This window comes from Euprymna scolopes, chromosome 9 (assembly GCF_053919585.1).
Source record: "Euprymna scolopes isolate OS-2025 chromosome 9, ASM5391958v1, whole genome shotgun sequence".
NCBI classification, from domain to species: Eukaryota; Metazoa; Mollusca; class Cephalopoda; order Sepiida; family Sepiolidae; genus Euprymna; species Euprymna scolopes.
This window is the reverse complement of record NC_136490.1, coordinates 131,532,439-131,553,879: the sequence shown is the minus strand read 5'-3', so window position 1 is coordinate 131,553,879 and position 21,441 is coordinate 131,532,439. Positions and strand designations below refer to the sequence as shown.

General features: G+C 31.1%; 1 protein-coding gene across 2 annotated transcripts in view; it reads right to left on the bottom strand.

The window, feature by feature from the left end:
* Positions 1-2,452: 2,452 nt before the first annotated feature.
* LOC145284843 (acid phosphatase type 7-like) overlaps positions 2,453-21,441 on the bottom strand; it is a 212,147-nt gene continuing 193,158 nt past the window's right edge. For both annotated transcript variants that reach the window (XM_080133822.1, XM_080133823.1), the window contains one exon: positions 2,453-21,259. In XM_080133822.1, coding sequence (XP_079989948.1) covers positions 20,730-21,259 — 530 coding nt within the window. In that variant the 3' untranslated portion in view covers positions 2,453-20,729. The remainder of the gene's footprint in view (positions 21,260-21,441) is intronic.

Genomic DNA, 21,441 nt, shown 5'->3' with positions numbered 1-21,441 from the left:
TATATATATATATATATATATATATAAAGTAGAAGAAAACTCGTTTAATGACGAGTAAAATTAATTTCCTGAACAGAATAGGTTTGCACTATTTTTGTCTCCTTTATGAAGATTAAAATCAAGATATAATGATACTTAACTTTATATCTAGAATCCTTTTTCCAAATCTGATCAAATCCATTACATGATTTGGAACCTAGAAAATGTATAAAATTTGAGATTTAAGCTTAAGAGGTTTTAAGAAATTGATATTCGGGGAATAATAAAGTCATGTGTTTTAAAATGGCAGTTCATTTTCAAAAGCAAATTCAAGTTTTCACAGAAACGTGTTAACTCAATATCTTCCAATGAGTAAAAATCGTTTTAAACTCAACAAGTAACAAGTCCATATGTCAAATTAACTAAACCTACAAAAACATGTAACTTGGTAAACATGAATAAGAGTTCTTACGGGTGACACCTGCAATGTGCGTTGACTCACAGCACCAACAATTTCCATCCTAGAAATATTAACTGGAATGCCCCAGGTTGAAATTTCTTCAACACTTTACTGTCAAATTTTACTTTCAAGTCACCTTTCAAAATAACAATATTTCTTACTCTTATAGCTTGTCAACTCAACTGATCTTCAAAGTACAGGTTTACGCATGGTTCAACAATGAGGAGTTTGTTTATGTTCGTGCAGCAGTTGTACGCTAACTTCTGTCACGTGTTAGTTTCATGATTAAAAAATTTATTTATTGCATAAAAAAATTCAGGCGGTAAAGAGTTAAGCATGCTTCTATCTCTCCAGTAAACGCAGCCACCCAGAATGTAAACTCCTACATACACAAAATGGAACTTTGAAATAAACACTTTTGTCTATTTCTTATTGAAGGACTTTAAAACTTCTCAAACTCTGGTCTTTTAAAGTATATTTTATATTTCTGTAAAATTTTTGATGTAAAAAATATATTTTGTACTTTAACTCATATTTTCTAGCTTTCATTCACAAAATCTAGTTGTTAACACTTGCTGATTAGTGACTCATTCATAACGTTAACGTTATTATCCATCTTTTTCATTTGCCAATTTAGATACGTTTATATTAACTGTTTGTGTTGTTTTTTGACACTTTGCAAAGACGTTACTGCTGTTAGAATATGCTATCTGAAGCCAGGAGTGGCACCACAAGTACATAATAAAGTTTTTGTGCAATTTTCTTTAATCTGAAGAAACAATAAAAAAATGTTTGATACAAATCTTCTCTAAACGAGTGACATGAAAAAAAAAATTGATCCATCTTCAGAAAAAATAACAATCTCACCAAATCTCTACATTGTTCAACTCAACTGATCTTCAAAGTACAGGTTTACGCATGGTTCAACAATGAGACAGTCCATGTTGTTAGTCTATTTAGTGTACAGCTCAATACAATATACGGTGAGAATGAACATAGGCCTATACACCTGAGATTACAATCTCTCAATACACATCATCTCTAGATTTGTAGTCAAAGCAAAGCGGGTGATTCTTCTAACGTTTGTTTAATCTGGCTTTGACGATATTGACTGACTCTGCAGATACTACTTCTTCCAACAGCTGGTTCCACATGTTGGGAGAAGTGTGCTCAAACATACCCAGCTGCCCCCCCCCTTCCGATTTCGTTGCTTATCCAAACACAAGGAATGCCCACGTGTCCTACAATCTTGTTTCAAAGGAAGCATCTTGAGACAGTCCATGTTGTATTCTTCATGTTAAACTAGGGAATTTTTTCTCTCATGTCCCAAAATTAACAGTCTATACCATTTCTAAAATAGCCTTTTCCCTGTTGATTAAGGTGTATTGTTTGTCCTGTGCAGTTCAAGGAGGTACACCTTTCCAGGCTTTGCCTTCTCTCTTTGAGAATGGGTTAGTATATTGCTAATCACCTGAGGCGCCTCTAACAGAGAATGCCGACAAAGCTGCTTAGGTGTGAAAAAAAGTTAATTTTCCCTTAAAAATCCAATGACTGCTAAGTCGAGAAAAGGAAGCAAGGTTGTGGAAGAACCCCCCCCCCCCTTCCGCGATGTGACAGTCTGTTAACAATCTCTTGGCAGCAAAGCTGAGGTAATCAAAGAGTAGCTTTCCGACACCAGCCACAAACGCATCTAAAAAAAAATTGGTCCACTGGAGAGAATTTCAATTTTAAATAACCAAAAGGTCATGTGATTAACTGTCACCTGACCTGGGAAAAAACTTTAAAAAGGCTGAGAAAGCAAGGCAATCTCTTTTTTGTTAGTAAGCAAGCTAAGTGCACACTGCTCTCCCTCTCTTGAGCAATCATTAATTGCCCCCCTTTTTTTTTTTCTCACAGGTCAGAGTGCTCCTCCTCAGGGGCGCTCACTTTTCAATATCATTTTCTGACCCTTGTGTCACAATTTTCACTGTGGGAAAGAGATAAATAAATGTGTTAAGAAAAAGGAAATACAACTTTTTTTTATTTTTCAAATATTGTCAATTTTATTTTAAAAATCAAAAATAGAAATAATGTTTTTGTTTTTTTTTCCAGATTTTATATTGCATACATGTATAAATTTATTTGTACATAAATGATAGAAGCCATTCTTTTCTTCTTACATTACAATTGTAGGAGCTGAAACAAATTGGATAAAAAAATTAATTCCCAAATCAAAAATTTTTTTTTATAAATATTCTGTATTAAATCATTTTTGGTTCTTATTTAGTATTCAACCTAATTTAAAAAAAAAAAAAAAAGAAAAAAAAAAAAGTCTTTATGGTGTATGTACTTGTGACAGAACAAAGATGTCATATTCCAAAAATCATGTAAATTGATGAAGTAGTTTTATTTGTAACTAAGAACATCAAATTTTATGAGGATCTAAAAAGTAACTGTCTCGTCCTCCATGATAAAAAAAATGTCAAGAAGCAAAGGGAGATAACTCAGTAATTCATACTTATTAGGTTTATGTTATAATGCTGATGAATTCCCTTTAATTGCTTAAAAATGATTCTTTATAAAACTAAAACTACTTGATCAATTTATGATTTTTGGAATATGACACTTCCATTCCATGAGATGTGTAATGTAGCTGTTACAAACAAACAAACAAACAAACAAAGGAAATAAATAAAAATTTGGATCTGCATTTTTTTCTTTTTTATTATCGTTACTCTTCTGTCTCAACACCACTTAAAAAGTCTCTCGCTGCAACATGTCCATCTAACCTGGCTCGTGTTTCTCTTCCAACTGCATGCTGGCCACATCTGGCCCATTATCATTCTTAACTTTACACATCTACTTTCTTTGACGTTGCACTTTCCTTCTCCCGACCACGTTGTGCATTTTTTTCCTTTTTCTTCTTGTGCATACTTCCTAATTTGCATATGCTCATTTTTTTTTACTACTGCTGCTAATCTCTTTGCAAGCCAGCTATCCTTTGCTGTTGCTGATACTTTCCGATGCTCTCATATACACAATGTTACAGATTTACATACACCATAAAGATTTTTCTGTAGTCTTGTTTCTTTTTTTTAAATAGGTTGAATTGTAAATAAGAACCCATTTTTTTTATTTTACCCTCATTTTCACAAAGACAGTTAAAACAAAAAAACAATGAATAAAAACCATAGATTTCTTAGCGTTTTTTTTTTGTTTTTTTTTTACAGTCTGCAGAAATCATTACAATAGCTATACAAGATGATTTCCAAATGTCTGTTTCTTATATTTAAAAATATCTAAAATGTACAAAAAAAAGAAAAAATATTTATAAATTAGGGTGTAAAGTTAGACAACTTTAGGCAAATAGAGCTCTCGCAATATGTTAGTATGTCAAATCATGAAAAAGAAAAATTGAGATTTCTTTTAAACACTCTTCTTGGATTTTGCCTGAAACTTGTTACATAGGTCAGGGGTCAGCAACTCATTCGCGAGCTGGTTCATGTTATAATGACAGGTCACAGGCCAGGCAAAGGCCATGAATAAAAAGATTAAAGAAAATTATATATGCAGACTCCTGTCAACATATTTAAAACTCTAATTAAAATAACCATTGAAAAATTAAGAAAACAAAAGAAAATCTAAAATTTATAAAACACCTAACAAAAATTAGTTTTCCTCAAACGTCAAAATACTTCAAAATGAAAAAAATCACTTGAAGCAAAATGGATGAAATTATGACACGTATGTTTTAAACTGGTATTGAAAATATAAAAATATGGTTCATTCAAAGATTACAGCAACTTACATAGTGTACATACATAAGCAATAGCGGGGTTACTGTTGAAGAAATGAAATAGAAAGCCAACTGAGACAACACTTTGAACCAGTCCACGCCTAATGTCTGTAACCGGTCAGTTTGTTAAACTGACTCTCAGTTTTTGTTTTATGTTTATTTCTTTAATTTTTCGTACAGAAATGGAGGTGGTTAGGTTTTGATCATATTTTTGCGGTCATAGATTTCAAATTCGTTTGTGTGGATCGAAGGAACAGCAGACTTTTTGTTAAATTTGAGTGTCTCATCTCATGTTAAAAAATAGTTATTGGTACTCAGACTCACAAACTGGTTAAAATGTCTTCGCTGACCAAATCTGGCCTGCAGATTGTAGGTTGCTGACCATTGACATAGGTGCTTATGGCAATAGTCAGTTCTCTAGGGGAGATAACTAGCATTGACTAAGTGAAAATAAGAAATTTTTGTAAGAGGAAATTTTGGACGCTAAAATAATCAATCGAACAATGAAATAATTTTAAGTAAATACCTCGTTTCTGCATGCATCAAATGAAGCTGGTCCTGGAAATTGCCAGAGCAGTACGCAATAAACTGCTTCAGCAATTTTTTGGAATTGTTTCATTTTTAGTTCATTAATTAACTTGTTTCCTCTTTGTAAACTGCTTTGGAAATTTCCGGGACTAATTTCATTCAGCGTTTGTGGAGACAAGGTCTTTTTTTATTTAAAAATGTTTTCATTGTACGATTAATTATTTTAGCATCCTAAAAATTGTCTATTGGGAAATATGCTTATTTTTGCTTAGTCAATACTAGTTATCCCCCTTAGATAATTGATGCCATTGCCATAAGCGCCTAATAATCTATGGTACAAACAGTACCTCTACAAAATTTATTCTTCATTATCCCAAACAATTTTAAATTTGAAACTGAGCCCATGATACCATAACGTAAGTAAAGAAAGTTAGGTAAACGTTCAGAAAAATTAACACCGAAGAATTAATAAAAAAATAAAAATAAAACCTTTGGCTAATTTTAATGTACGGAAAGATTTTTATAGACAACAAAATTACAGAAAAGTTAACATGCAAACCAAAAGGAAAAAAAATGTCAGACACCGCCATTTTTTTAAAGTGTGAAAATGATTTGTAAGATTTTTTTTTTTTTAAATAATAAAAGATCTTATAAATTATCTCCATACTAGCTAGATGATTTAATTCTAATGCGTTTTATATAACTTATATGCTGTTTGTTTTAGTTCATGACCGAAAATTATTCAAGTATTATAGTAAAAATATTTGATTGGAAGGATATTAGAGAATATTTTTGTTTTGTTTTATTTTATTTATTTATTTATTTTTTAAATGACCAGAAATATTTTTGTTTCTATCTTGAAAAACGTTTTCAAAAGGGCTTTCAAAGCATGAAAAGAAAATTATTCTTTCTTTTTTTTTTTTTTTTTTTTTTTTTTTTTATAGAAATATGAGAGAATGTGATCAAACAAACGTGATTTGAAATGAATTACTGGTTCTTTGATACAACAGTGGCACATACAAAATTTTATTTTTCTCTTCAGTTTGGAAGCACAAATGAATCATAATACTTGGCATTTTGCCTTAAAACTTTAGTTAAGTATTATAGTTCATTTGAGCTTCTAAGCTGAAAGGCAGTATAGTTAACGATCAAGAAGTCAAACATTAAATGAAATATGTAATAAATAACTTACCAAATGCAAATAAATAATTTTCTATCGGCATGTATAATTTTAAAATGTGAAAAATGATTGTAACATTTACCTCCAAATTTATAAGCGTCACTTTGACTTCGTCAACAACGAATGAATAAAAAAAAATTAAAAGATAATTAAAACCAACGACCTTAAGTCTTATAATTTAGTGGCAAAGAAATGAAATAAGAAGACATGATTTTTGGACTACTGTTCTCATTTTGAGTGTTATTTTCATAACATTTTGGTTGATGTAATCTCCAATTTTCTCCGGGTGTCTGTCGAACTCGAGGAATCTGCCCAGAGTTCTGAGCAGAACCCTTTGTTTAATCCACAAAGATAGAATGCTCTCGTTCTGTCAGCCATAATTGGGTATAAGTCCTAAGTAATTTGTAATTGTATTTTGAGTGCTGCCTTCACTGAGGATTGAACCTTCAAACTCTAGAAGAGTGTAACTTACAAGTGAATTTTACCAAGTAGTTATCCACACTCAAACTACAATTGCGAATTATTTAGAGCTTCTATTTAGTCATGGCTGACAGAACGCAAATATGGATTAAATGTGGATTAAATAAAGGGTTCCATTCAAAATTCTACGCAAATTCCCAAGTTTGACAAAGATACAATAAAGAAAATCGGAGGCTATGTGAACTAAAATGTAAAAATGATACTCAAGATGAGAATAGTAGTCTGAAGAATTCAAATAATACAAATAACCAATCCTCATCTCAAAAATTAACAAACAAGAAAGCATGGGTCGGCCATATTAGATTTTTACTGTCTCTGAAAAAATATATCAATGAAATCTTATATTGTAAAAAAAGGGGGGGGCAGGTCGGTTTTATATTTGTCATTGTTATTTGTTACATATTTTGTTTGCGATTTCTCAGCTGTTAACTAAACTGCATGGATGGCAACCAAAGTAACCCAATCTTTTCAATCATGCCACTCTCAAGAAACAAAGAAGCAAATTATTTATACATTAATGTTAAATTCTACCAATTAAAAAAAAATAAGTTCAAGAATCAGAAATTATATTATATAAACGATTGTCATTGTAGATCAAATTGAAATTGTACAATTTTTTTTTTCAAGAAACACAAATCATAAAAGCATAAGTAAAAAGAAATGTAAATTGAAAATAAAACAAATTGTTTTGTTTTGAGCATTAAAAAAAAAACTGGAAGAATTCAGGTTGGATTGTTCTTAAAATAACGATTCATTATGATAAATTTTTCATTAATATTTGTGCATGAATATAAATATTTGTATTTGAAATCCAAATTGCATCATGTATCCAGATTGAAAAAGGCCAACGGAAAAACCAATTTTTTTTTGTTTTTGTTTTTGAAAAAGATTTTTTTTTTTTTTTTTAAAGAAATTTTGTATTCCTATACATTAAAAAATAGAGAAAACATATAAATACTTATATATTTTTCATATGTTTATACACACACACACACACACACACACACACACACACACACACACACACACATATATATATATGCATTTGAAATCCCTTAATTAAAAGGATGGTTACTGTTAGGTCAAAATGTTTTATGCATAAAATCAAGTTAGCTTTTTTTCCCCTCCAATTCATGTAATAACCATGAATGATTTTAATAATTTTTTGCACATCAACGTCTCTTCAGATTCTAAAACAGAAAAAAAAATTTTAATTATTTGTTTAATTTAAAAAATTTTTCTAGGTAACAATTATTTTTTATTCACGATAAAGCTGTTGTACAAACGCCTTTTCAGAATTTATAGCAAAATATAATTTTATATAAAAATTAGAAAAATATCTGTCCCAGGAAAGGTAAAATGAATTTCTCCCAAACAGAACAGTTTCGTAACACTTTTATCTCTTTTTACGGAGATTAAAATTAACATAAATGATACTAAATTTTAATTTTTAGAATCATAATTCCTATCTTGATCAAAATTCATTGACTGGTTTTGATTCTAAAAAATATCTACAATTTAAGGCTTAAGCTTAAGGGTCTTGAGAAAAAACTGAAATTCAAGGAATCTTGCTTAATTAGTGTCTAATGAGTACGGATCAAATTTAATACAAATCTGACGGATTTGAATTTTCAAATGAGAGGCTGTACACATATTAAGCCTCCTAAAACCCCTTTAAAATACTGCAAAGAAATTGAAATTTGGGGAATATTTATTAATTGATGTCTAATATCTATTCTTAAAACTCTACAAAAATCAGAGCTATCTGAATTTTCACAAATAGCATTTACCTTCTCCCCCCCCCTCTTTTCATAGAACTAAATTAAACTAAAAATAGCTCACATTACATCCTGATACATCTAGCAGCATTGTTTCAAAATTCATAATGATCCATCAATTAGTTCAAGAGGTGAATCCAGTTATAATCAAGATTGTCTGCCCTTCTTGACGTCCGGTTTCTGCTGTACATTTGGCTGCATAATTAGACGTGAACAAGTAGACAAGAAAGCCATTTTTAACATGGGGAAAGAAAGAGGGGAGGGCTTTCACATCATCTGATAGAAAGATAATCATTAGTCAAAAAGGACCATATCTTGCTTGTCCTCGTCATCTTGCTTGTAGAACAGAAACCGGAAGTAAAAAAGAGCAGCTACATCTTAAATATAACCACAAATCCTGTACATACTAAGATATCTAACTTGATGTCAGTACAATAAGATGGGTTCGTCGATTTCAGAGTGGCAACAGATGTGAGTGACAAAGCGTGCTCCAGACTTTTACGGCTGAGGATCAAAAGCTGGCAAAAGTGAATTGAGAATAGTGGTGATAAGTAGAAAAATGAATTCTGGAACACAAAAGGTCACTCGTTTTAATGGCATTACTTCCGTTTTTATCGTTCTTCAACGTTTTAGTTTTTTAGTTAAAAAATAGGAGGCTTTATTTTTAGAATAAACCTCAGAATTACATTAATCTCCAAGGGATTAAAGCTCTGATTCTACAACTTTATCGCCCCTCTCCCTCTTAAGTGGAACATCTTTTTAAGAAATTACGATATATACTAGAAGAAAATGCGACCCGTAGGGTCAGTTACTGAGCTCAGGTTAGATTATTTGAATCAAGAAAAATGAGTTTGAAAAGCCAGTTAAATTTAAACAAATAAAGAATTTAGTATCTTTCTACTCACTATCCCTATTTTTTTTATTCTTTCCTTTCAAAACTATGGATTAAATAGAATTACTACTTGTGCTAATATTCCCTTTTATTTCTAATCGAATGTTCTTTTTATTCTTTCCTTTCTTTATTAGTTAGCTGTTAATAAACAGAGAGTGATGGAAGTAAGAGTGATAAATATATAAAATACAGGAATAGGGAAGGTCAAACAACATGCAGTGAGAGTAATAGATAAAAACTTAAGAGATGGGCCACTTGGTAAGTTAATTACAAATTACAATTAATTAAAAAAAAACAACAATTAAAGCGGAAGTTGTTTTTTCAAACATAACTCAATCTCTAAACTGAGGCATATTTTGGCATATATTTTGTGCAATTAAAATATATAAGAAGTGCAGCCTTATGGAAACAAACGTTGATTAACTCAGCTTTAATATAATAATAGGTTATTACACAGTTTGAAAGTAATAGGTCCTTTTGAATTCATAATCTGTAAATCTCAGACCTAAGATATATTTGAATCAAGTATTTTGTATCATTAAAAATATATGAAAATGAATTAGGGGAACAGACGTTGATTAATACAGCTTTAGTTGTAGTGTTTCTGTAGCATTGTTGGAGGATGCAATTGAAAATAAAATGAAAGTTTTTTTTTTGTTTTTTCAAGCATAACTCAATCCCAAAACTAAGTAATATCTTAGCGTGTATTTTGTGTGTGATAAAAACATATTAAAAAAATATATCCTCAGGGAAACAAACGTTGATTAACTTAGCTTTAGTATAAGAATAGGTTTGTGGTGTTTCTGTCTATTTGTTGGAGGATGCAATTGAAAATAAAGCCCTATACAAAAGATCAAATAAAATTTTTTACAAAAATCTAACATTGATATCATTTTTGTATTCGAAGATTTTATAATAATACTGTGGGAACTAAGTTCACGCTGGACATCCATAAACAACAAAGATGTTTTACTTTTTATAACTTGAAAATTACAGAAATTTAAAAAATAAGGACAAAAATAATAATAATATAGGGTTCAGAAGTACATATAAGTCCCCACTCATTCCTGGCTAATACCGAGAGTGTTTGCCAGTTTTTTTATGTATTAATAAGATATTGTGGGGATCTGCGTTCTTACCGAACATCCATAAAAGTTTTCTTTTTCTTTTATAAATTGAAAATCATCATCATAGCTGAAGATAACTAGTCAGGATCTCTGTGCTTTATCCTACGGTGTTACAGCATTCCATTCAGTGTGGAAAGTTTCCCTGCATGCTAAATTCTTTTTTCTACTTTTTACCTCCTTCAGGATCATTTGGTCCAGGTCATGTGTTGCTCTTATTCCTTTTTGGAAACCTTATGGTTCCTCAGGAAGTAGTCTGCGATTATGAAGAGAATGATAAATTTGCTCCCTCAGATTATTATTATTACTTATCATCATCACACAGTCCTTCATAGTTGAAGATGACTAGTCAGTCTTGGTGTTTTATCCTATGGTGTTATAGCATTCTACACTGTGTGGAAAGTTTCCCCACAAGTAGTGCATGGCTATTTACCAGGGTTGTTGCCTTTGGTAATGTTTTTGTTCAGACCTGGCCTTTATTTTTGCCTCTATTTCTGTCTTTCCTTTGTGAAGGCTACTGCACCAGCAACTTCCGTCTGCTGATAGCTCTTCCCAATTTTTCCTGTTCATATTCATTGCCTTTAGGTGGCGCTTTATCACATCCTTGTAGCAAAGTTTCTGCCCACCAATATTTCTGTGCCCATTTTCCAATTCTTCATACAATAGCATTTGGGGGATGTGATTGTTTTCTATTCTGGCCACATATCCAGTCCATCGCAGTTGTGTGGTTGTGAATACAGAAGGAAGGCTATAGCAATGTAGGGAAACCGGGTGTTAAAATGATGTGATGTATCGACAAAAATGGACAAACGAAAGAGGGTCTTATATAGCTTGTTTTTTGTTTTTTTATATCTTCATGTATCCTTTTCCAGATCAATGATAGATACAAAGCAGTGAAATAGACTTACTGTTTGAAATAACCAGGAGGATAGAAGTCTTTGAAATTTTGAGAATATAATCTCTTTTTCAGAAAGAAAGGGAACAAAAGAAATGTAAAAAAAAAGATAATATTCTCGAAATATCAAAGACTTCTATCCTCCTGGTTATTTCAAACAGTAAATCTATTTTCTTGCTTTATATCTATGATTGATCTGGAAAATAAATATATGATGATATAAAAAACGGGCAAACAAAAAACAAGTTCTACAGAACCCTATTTCGTTTGTCCATTTTTATTCATACATTACATCATTTTAACACTCAGTTCCCTATATTGCTATAGCGTTCTTATACTCTTATTTATTTACCAGCAAAGCTTCAAGCAAACTACCCTTCCCTCTTCTCACTAACAAATATGTTTAAGAATTTTTGAGGTTTGATAATTTGTATTATTCAGACTACTATTCATATTTTGATTGTTAGTTTCACAACGTTTCAGCCGATGTAATCCCCAACCTTCTACAGGTACATCTTTGCAAATTTAGGACTATTTTTCATTGAATTTGAGAACTTATGCATAATTTTGAACTTCCGCATAGGTGCATCTTTTCAAACTCGGGAACCTAAGAAGATCGGAGGTTACATTGGTCGAAACGTTGTGAAAATAACAACCAAGATGAAAATAGTAGTCTAAATAATTCAAATAATACAAATTATCTATCCTCATCTCAAAAATTTTCAAACATAAAATTGTTTTTTTGTAATTTTAAATTGTGTTCTAAATGTAATAATCAACAAGAATCTGCATGTAGAAAAAAAAATTGTAATCTTTAAAAAAAAAAAAGTAATGCAATCTATTCAGAAACTGAATCATTCTCTCAAAAATGTATAGTCGTTTAGTTTTTTAGGTGTTTTTTTTTGTTAGAGTTCAAAACGAGTTACGAAATTTAAATCAGATTTTCTCGAAACAATTATAACAGATGTTCATTTTCTTTAATTTTGATATATCCCAGAAAGAGATACATTCGTTTAAAGTGGCTGAGTGGCCTTGGCTACAAATCGAGTAATATAATCTAGCAAGTTGCTTTTATGAATGGTTGTTCGTAGTCATATTTAGTAATATGCTTAAGCTTTAGGCTTTTGGCATATCTTTCAACGTCTCTCCAAGGTTGCTGTACTCATATGAATTTATGGTTTGCACCAGTCAATCATATTCTTGTGAAGAAGAACCCGGATGTATTCATATTTATTACATCAAATTTACTAGATGTTATTTTAACTATTGAATGTTGGTGGAAGTATGCGCTCTACTAACTGCCATCATATTGTCCAAGTTTTCTTAACAGGACTTTCAATTATTTATAATGAGCTGCTTTTAACCAAAATTGGCCTTGAGGAAAATAATTCGAAATATAGTCATGTTCATTTTAGTTTTCCTTTCCCTTTTTTTTTTTTTTTTTTTAAATTTCAATAATTAAAATTTATTATTTGAATTCTTTGGACTACAGTTCTCATCTTGAGTATCATTTTCACAATGGACTGCACAGAATTTTGAATGGAAACCTTTATTTAATCCACAGGAGTAGTATGCTCTTGTTCCATCAGCCATGACTGGATAGAGGTCCTAAATAATTTGTAATGGTATTTTGAGTGTTGCCAGCACTTTGAGAAGAGTGTAACTTTACAATTGGCTTTTACTAAGTACTTTATCCACTATGGTACAAGTCCTTCTGCTCAAATTCCCGAATTTGACAGAAAGATTCTTGAGTTCAACAAGACACACCTGAAGAAAGTCAGAGGTTACATCAACCAAAAACGTTGTGAGAATAACACTTAAGATGAGAACAGTAGTCCAAATAATGCAAATTATTAATCCTTATTTAAAAAATCAGAAAATAATTGCAGTAGACCCAGGGATATGGTGGCTCTAGGATAGGTTTTTTTTTTTTTTCAAGTTACGCTGTGGAATACAATGTTTTTCCGGACCCTGATTACGGTATTTGCCCCGCCTTATGGTATTATTTATAATGTTATTTGATTATATACATGTGTATTATATACTGTACTGTATTTTGTCACTAATTTTTAATGCCGTACTGTAGAAAATTTTGCTTAGGCCCCGCCGTACAGCGAGTTCACCTTACGATCCTGGAACAGATTGATGCCATATCTTGGGATTCTACTGTAATTAAAAATAATTCAATGTGCATTTATTAAAGTTACATATGGGCGGAAAACACAGATATACAAAATCCTGTCTGATAGTTTTATTAATATGGATATAAAAAAAAGTGAGTTTTGTTTAAAGAAGCAAAACTGATTTGGCTTCAGTTTAATATTGTTAAAGATGCCAAATCAGCATTCGCTGCACAAGATTACAATCAATGTCTTAGAAGCAACGGTTTGCAAGATGAGCACCTCCCCCACCCCCATTGTTTTAATGGTGAGAGAGTCGCATGCACTTGCAACACTAGGCTTTTCTACTGCAATTTTATGTGCGACTTCTTTTACCTTGCGGGCCCCTTTTTTTTTTATTCGTTATTGTTGCAGCTCGAGGAATTTCTAAAGACGAACATCAGCCGAGATCTGAGAAAGGCCAAAAAAGTTATCAACTCAAATAGCGTACTAAAAGCAATCAAGATAAACATATACAGTTTCAATATTACAAGAAATCTTGAAAAGACAGGAAAACGATTCTTGAAAGATCTAATGGTTTTTATATTTAACACTACACCATCCAATCCCTATCCTCCCCCAAAAAAATAAATTTAAAAAAATTAGGATTTCAGAAACTGTTTTCCTGGCCAGATTGAATTTTTACATAAATATATATTAAAAAAAAATATTGTCAGGGATTTAAGACTTTTGAGGATTGGATGTACCATGAAACTGCAGTTACGTGTAAAGATAAGCCACATCGTTTCTCTGGTGTTTATAAAAAGTGTTCAATAACAAGCAGAATGTAATTATAGTATATTTATTTATACAAATATTATTGGCTACATATGTGCATAAATGTTTCTGCTCCTTTAGAGAAGTTGGAAAAAATCCGGACTGAAGATGCTGTTTTTTATCCTATATATCAAGTTTCAGGTCTGTAGACCAAATATTCAGAAAGGAGTTTGGTAGAAACATTTCACACACACACACACACACACAATGTCACTTATATATAACATATCTGTGTGCTAGAATATTTTCATCCTAAATTCAGTTTGAAATTCCATTTTCGTTGGTCTGTCAAGATTCGATTCGAAATTGTATTAATTGTATTTTCGTTGGTCTCTTATGATTCAGTTTAAAATCACATTTTTGCTAGTCTGTCAGGATTTCGTAAGTCTGTCATGTTTAAGTTTTAAAAAGCGTTTGAAATTCCATTTTCGTCGGTCAGTTTAAAATTACATTTTCATTAGTCCGCCAGGATTTTGTTTAAAATCATATTTTGCAAGTCTGTCATGTTTGGGTTTGAAATCTCATTATCGTTGGTCTGTCATGCTTAAGTTTCAAAAAGCGTTTTACTGCTAAACATACAGATTGAGTGGATGCATTTTAAAAATTGTTTGCTTTTGTTTTCACCAAAGAAAAAATGTATAAAACAACTAAGGAAACGTTAAATACAACCCTGACGACACTCCACTGATTAATGCCAGTTTAAAGAAGTTCTCTCAAGACAATTTTAGCAAAAAAATGATACACTGTTTTGTAGCTATTTTAAAATCCTCAGCATTTATTAAAAACATTGCAGTTGCTATAACTTATTTGAATATGTCTATGTTTAAATACCCAAGGTGTTTAAACAAGCAGATGTGATAATCAAACATTAATAATGCATGGAAACTCATTTTTTCTTTTTTTTTTTTCAATATTGCTATTTCTGCTAATGTTATATAGTCAGTATGAATGTAGAGGAGATCTAGCGGTATTTATGCAGAAAACGGCCCGTTTTTTCGTGAATGTTGCCACGGCACATTACAGCAACTTTTGTAAACTAGCAGAATATGGCAAAACAAAAAATATTTAAAAAAAAAAAAATGTTTTCTTTTGTTGCTACACATTATTTTACAAAAAAAAATATTTATTCATGAAACTTACCACAAGTTAATTTTTTTTTAAAATTGTATTTCTATTTTCTTCATTAAAATTACTATACCATAAATGTTTTCTCCTGTAATGTTTTCCTTTTTTCTAGCACTTAAAAATTTTATCAGTTTTCAAACTATTTCGTCAGTTTATGTAAGCTGCCGGAATATTCCTAGGCAACATTCACAGAAAAACGGGTCGTTCTCTGCATAAGTACCAAGTTAGGGGAACGAGTTTGGTGCTTGATTCTGTCTTTTCACGGCACCGGCTGTTTCTTCATCCAACATGTCTTTGTAGTTTACATGGACTGACCAAAAGAAGTGACAACATTTTCATTTTAAATAAAAATAGTTTTATCTAGATTTTATATACAGATACATTCTTTATGGAAATGGTGGAGGAATGAGAGAAACACAAAATGAACACATCATCCATCTGTACAGATGGACTGACCATCTGGCAGTAGTCATTTTCTGTTGTCCTCTCATTTGTCAAGACTTGTGCTCTGTTGTCGTTTTTAACATTATCTTCTTCTAACACCATCACCATCCCATCTAACGTGATTATAATTACTCCCATTTACTTGGCCTTCGGGACAAGATCAAAGTGTAGTATCTGTTTCGGCAGATACTGCAAGCAAAGACCAGGTATGTGGGGGCAACCCCACATACCTGACCTGTAACCAGCTCCCATTTCCCACCTCTCGGGAGCTGGTCCCCTTTTTCCCTTCCCCCTCCCTTCACTCCTCACATTAAAAATTGGCCTTGTGCCTAATTTGCTCGGTGGGGGAGCAAATAAATACCATCTGTTCTTCAGATGCTGCACTTCTATTTCTTGTTCTCTTTCGGTGAAGGAGAAATCCTTCACGACTGAGACAATTTTTATTTTTGTACATTTTCTCCACGTTAAAAAACGACCCTGGTGTCTAACTCTGTCCCGTGGGGAGGCATAGTAAATAGGTATAATTACTCCCATAAAATTAACTGGTCATGACAGCAGGAGTGAGAGTTTGACTTTGCCTAGAACATCCAATATTAAAACCAGTCGAGTCAGGAACGTGTCTATTTAACATTTTATGGAAAATCATCAGTGCTAGTGGAAAAAAAACGAGTTTTTTTTTTCCCCCAAAAAAATAGTCACACCAGTATATGCAGTGCACACACCAGCACACGCTCTTGACCTACTTTTGTGAGTCTTGTGTAGGCATGCATAGAACTATGGCCTTCTTCTAACCCTAACCACCATCCCCTAATCATCCCATTTATTTTACGTGATCTAAAATTACTGACCTACAATCAATTGTTTGTGGCAGCTGGGGTGAGATTTTGACTTTGTCTAAAATATCCAATATTAAAACCAGCCAAGTTTGGCACACGGTCATTCTATAATTGGATATTTTGCAGAAGAGATCAACCAGCTATGCACAGTGTATGCACGTGCACACGTTGGTGAGTGCTACGTAATCATGTGTAGGATTAAGGTCTTCACACAGAGGTTGATAAAACCCTCATTTCTTGCCATACAAAATGCAGAATAAACGCCACTGCGGAACGGATTACAAAATAGTAGACAGCTATCAGTTATCAGTGTGATGTACAATGGAGACAAAAATATAAGGGAAACAATCTTTTTATACACATACTCAATAATTTGAATATATTCCATCATCTTTAGTAAATAATATAACTTTTATTTTTTTCACTATTATCCATATTTGGAAGGATGGGGGGTGATGAGAGTATTTTATTTGGCGTGACTGTTGTATAAAGATCCGATTTCTTAACTGAACAAATTAATCTGAAACTTGTATTTTAATAAATCTTTTCCAGTTAATTAATAGATAAACAAAATAATGCTAAAATGCATACTAATTGAATATAAAAAAATCTTAATATATACTAATTCATTGAATAAATGAAATGAATAAATTTAATACAAAAATAAAATTTCTTAATATGTATTAATTTATTAAATACTTTAAATATTTAAAGTATTTAATTAATTTTAAACTTGCCCAAACACTAGTATACATGTACAACTCATACTGACGTGTTTTCTCCAATTTCATAAAATGTTTGAAAAGATAAACAAGCTTAAAAATACAAACCGTTTTTAATAAACCTTTTAAATAACAATGTAAATTATAAAGCTCTCACACACACACACACACACACACACACACACACAAAAAAAAAAAAAAGGTAATAAATAAAAAAATAGTTGTTATGTTCCAGCCTCGTTTTCAAATAAAAAAATATTCATCATGCATTGTTTTTTGGGTTTTTTTTTTCATTTTTTCCTTACATTTTTGTAGGAGATTTGGCCAAATAGATCACTTGATAGAGCCCCCCCCCCCTCCCTGAAAAAAAAGGCTGCTGACATTTTCGTAGTAGCTTTCTGAAAAAGGTATTGCAAAAATCAAGATTTGTATTTGTCTATTAGAAAAAGGAACAATTTTATTGTTTAGTACATTAAATGTGTTCATTAGAAAAAACAAACACATTTTATAGCTATTTCGAGTTGTAATAAATAAGGTTATACATATTCTAGTTATATAATAAAAATGGCGATATCAGATTAATCATTAATCACCATCTTTGCTTATCAGATGATCTCATTTTTTAAATCTGTGTGAAAGGTGATAAAGCATGTATGAACATGAAGTGCTTTAGCATATTATCATATAAACTAGACTTTTTAGCTCATTAAAAATCGACAATAATTATAGCTTGTTGACTTATAATGAGTATTTTATGCCAAACTTCTAGAGTAAATGTGGTATTGTGGTATCTGATCCCTATCAATCCCTAACTGTGCAGTGAACAATATCATAATACTTAGTTTGCTGCACCTTATTATAACGAAGGTTTGTTAAACAGTAATTTATTTTTTTCAAAAGTTGGAAATTCGTTTGTTTTTGTTTTTTTTTCAATCCATTCCTTTTTAGTAAATAGCAAATTTCAAAATTGCAATAATATTATCAAACTGATGTTTTGTAATCATTGAAAAAAAAATATCCATAACACAGACTATACTTTCGAATTTTCACTTTTGAAAAGAATAATCACCTGCTTTTGAAAATCTGGGGGGCATCAAAAATACGAGAAGTGAATAAGCCAAATATAATAGTAGATAAACCAAATAAAATTTATAACTTCAAATTTATTGCATTTTGTTTTAGTGACCACCACCTATTTTCCTTTCTCACAAACCATTGTCAGTCTGCTGAACAAATTTGATGGAATCCAAAGAATTCTTGATCTTCTTTGGGTCAAATTAGTGAACTAAAAACTAACAAACCAACAGGAATTAATTAAAAATATTACTGTGTACGCCCATTTAAATACTTCTTTCACCTAAAATACATATTTTGAAACAGACACTAAAAGTGAATTTATGATTGTCTTTTAACTGATATCCGTCAGAGAAGTGTCATCTGAATGTAAATACAAATTGAACTTTGCTGGAAATATGATATACCATATATACAGAGTTGGATAATTTATAAAGATTGCGGCCATGGAAAAACAAGAAAAAAATTTGTTAAGGCATTAAAAGTAGTTTTATGTTGTTTTCACTATATATATCTAAATGAGAAATTACTTCTATTGAAAATCAAGTTAGTATTATGCATCTCAAATTGAGAAAAGCATGCTTGCAAAATGTCTACATTATCTGAAAGAAGCTAGAGTAAAACAAAATGCCTACCGAATTTAGCCTGATGTTGTGTTTATCTAACAATGAAACTCGAATTTTAACTCAAAATAATTCCTCACTTAATAATATTTATTAATAATAATATAAATTAATAATATTTAACAATAACAATATAAAATGCCTAAACAGACTTCTTTTTTCACGTTTTCCCATGGCTGCAATCATGATAAATTTCCTAAAGATAGCCTTAGGGTAAATTTGTGCCTAATGCAAATTTCAAAAATAATTTTATAAACACAAAAAAAAATGGCCTAAAAAATCCACTAAAAAATTGCGATTTCAAACGTTATTCAATATAAATATATAACTATTTATCTAATATTAATATTTCATACAGAGACAATTTGATAATAAAGAAAAAAATTTAGCGCTTTATATGTGAGAATTCTGTACCGGGCCTGATTCACATGCTTTGGTTGAATTGCCCTAAGGCCGACTATGTTTAAGGAACCACATTTTACAACCAATTTCTCACCTTAAAAACAAGAGATCATTACACTAGATGTCTGTCTAATATTGTTGTGACTGATATATGTAGTTAAGGTAAATTCATTACTTAATATTATATAATGAGTGCCAAGACTCCACCAACTGACAAGGCGAACACCTTTGCATATACTAGATAAGTAATTATTAAATTACCACTACAATACTGCATTAATGGTGGAGTTTTACTATATTTGGAATATGGTCGGTTACATTTTTTATTTATAAAATTGATTTGACTGGATTACACTAGTTTTGTAAAGTATTAATTATTGTTTGGATGTTTTCTTTTTATATCAGTGGATGTCGAAGAAACATTTCTGAATTTTATAAACAAGGATTGATAATTTGTATTATTTGTGTTATTTGTATTACTCTTGCACTCAATAACACCCAAGGTGAAAACAGTAGTCCAAATAATTCAAATGATACAAGTTGAAGAAATATTTTTGTCTTCTTGCATAGTTAAAAGTTAAAGGTTGTTTGTTGCACACGATATATGATTTAAAAAAAAAACTTTTGTGTGGTTAGATATGATTATGATTACGTTGAGATATCAGTTCACAGGAAGATCATCAAAGTTATGTTGAGTCTGGCCAGTATTAAACGGGTGATAACAAATTCATTCAATTCATTCTTCAAATTAGTTAATAAATCAATAGTATATACAAAACATGGATGGTTTCGGCATAAAATGAATCAACAATGGTTGATATGCCATAAAACTGAACAATCAATTAATTTTTGTGGCTTAAAATTAGGGATCACTCATTACTTAGGTATAGACGTACAGTAAATTCTTACTCCTGATTAATATCAGTTGAAACATGATCTTAGATGACCATGTTATGAAAATTAATTTTTGGTGATTCTTGCAATTTCTTGCAATTCCAAAAATTTGTACTCATCAACATTTAGTTAAAAATTGGTATCAGTAAAATAATGTTTCCTTTGAATTATTTTCGATATCTGTATAAACACTCAAAATGTTTAGGAAATGTATTAAAAAATTGACCATGGATGCCAATGCAATTTTTAAAAGCCTTATGATACTTACAGCTCATACTATTTTATTATTTATAGTTTCTTGCTAAAAAACTGCAATCTAATATTTTTTTTATGGATTGCTATTGTTCAAAAATTGATTATTAATGCCAATGCAATTTTTAAAAGCCTTATAATATTTTATTGCTAATACTACTTTACTATTTTTATTTTCTTCTAAAAAAGACTGCAATTTACTATTATTAGTTTTTCAGGGTTGTTTTTTTTTTAACTCAATTTAAAAAAATAAATACATAATAGTGATATTTAAAAAGAAACCCCAAAAGATATATTTCTGCAATACGGCATTGTAAAGAGAATAATCCCTTAAATTTCTGAATGTTCTGACAGCAGTTTTGATGTTGCTAGGCTTCCATCGGAAACGTCTAAATCATCACACATCAATTCATTCTCCAAATTCTTAATGTTACGATAAAAACTTTTCTTCACATAGACATTATCGTTCCAGTGCTTGACGGTCACACCTTTCTTTCGGTGATTTCTTACAACAATGTAAGCCATGATGAAAATGAGTGCCAAGGCTCCACCAACTGACAAGGCGATCACCATTAAATGGAGATATGCATCGTCGGCCTTATCCTCTGCAGAAGGGCCAAAATTTGACAAGTCACTATGCGTTGTCGTCTCTGGAAATTGTTCCATCACTTTCTTGATGACTTTCTGCTTGAACTCGTTGCTGACGTTGTTTGTCGTGTGTTTGTCCTTCACAATCCACACACTATCAAGCACAGAATCGTTTTGAATTTGCTGCCAAAATATGTGACTTTCGTTGTACACTGTAAATTTACCATAGCTGTTCAACGACCCCTGACTTTGACGAAATGCTGTCCAGTTGCCTAAAGAAAAGAAAAAAAAACACACAAAAAGAAAAATTTACATTTTTTAAAATAATTTCAATCTTTAGCTGAAAGAAAAAAAAAACAAAAAAAAAAACAGTTTATCGGATTAGGAAGGAAGGGGAAGCTCCATGAACGAACCAAAACCATAAGAATTCCAGCATTCAGACTGCTCAAAGAAA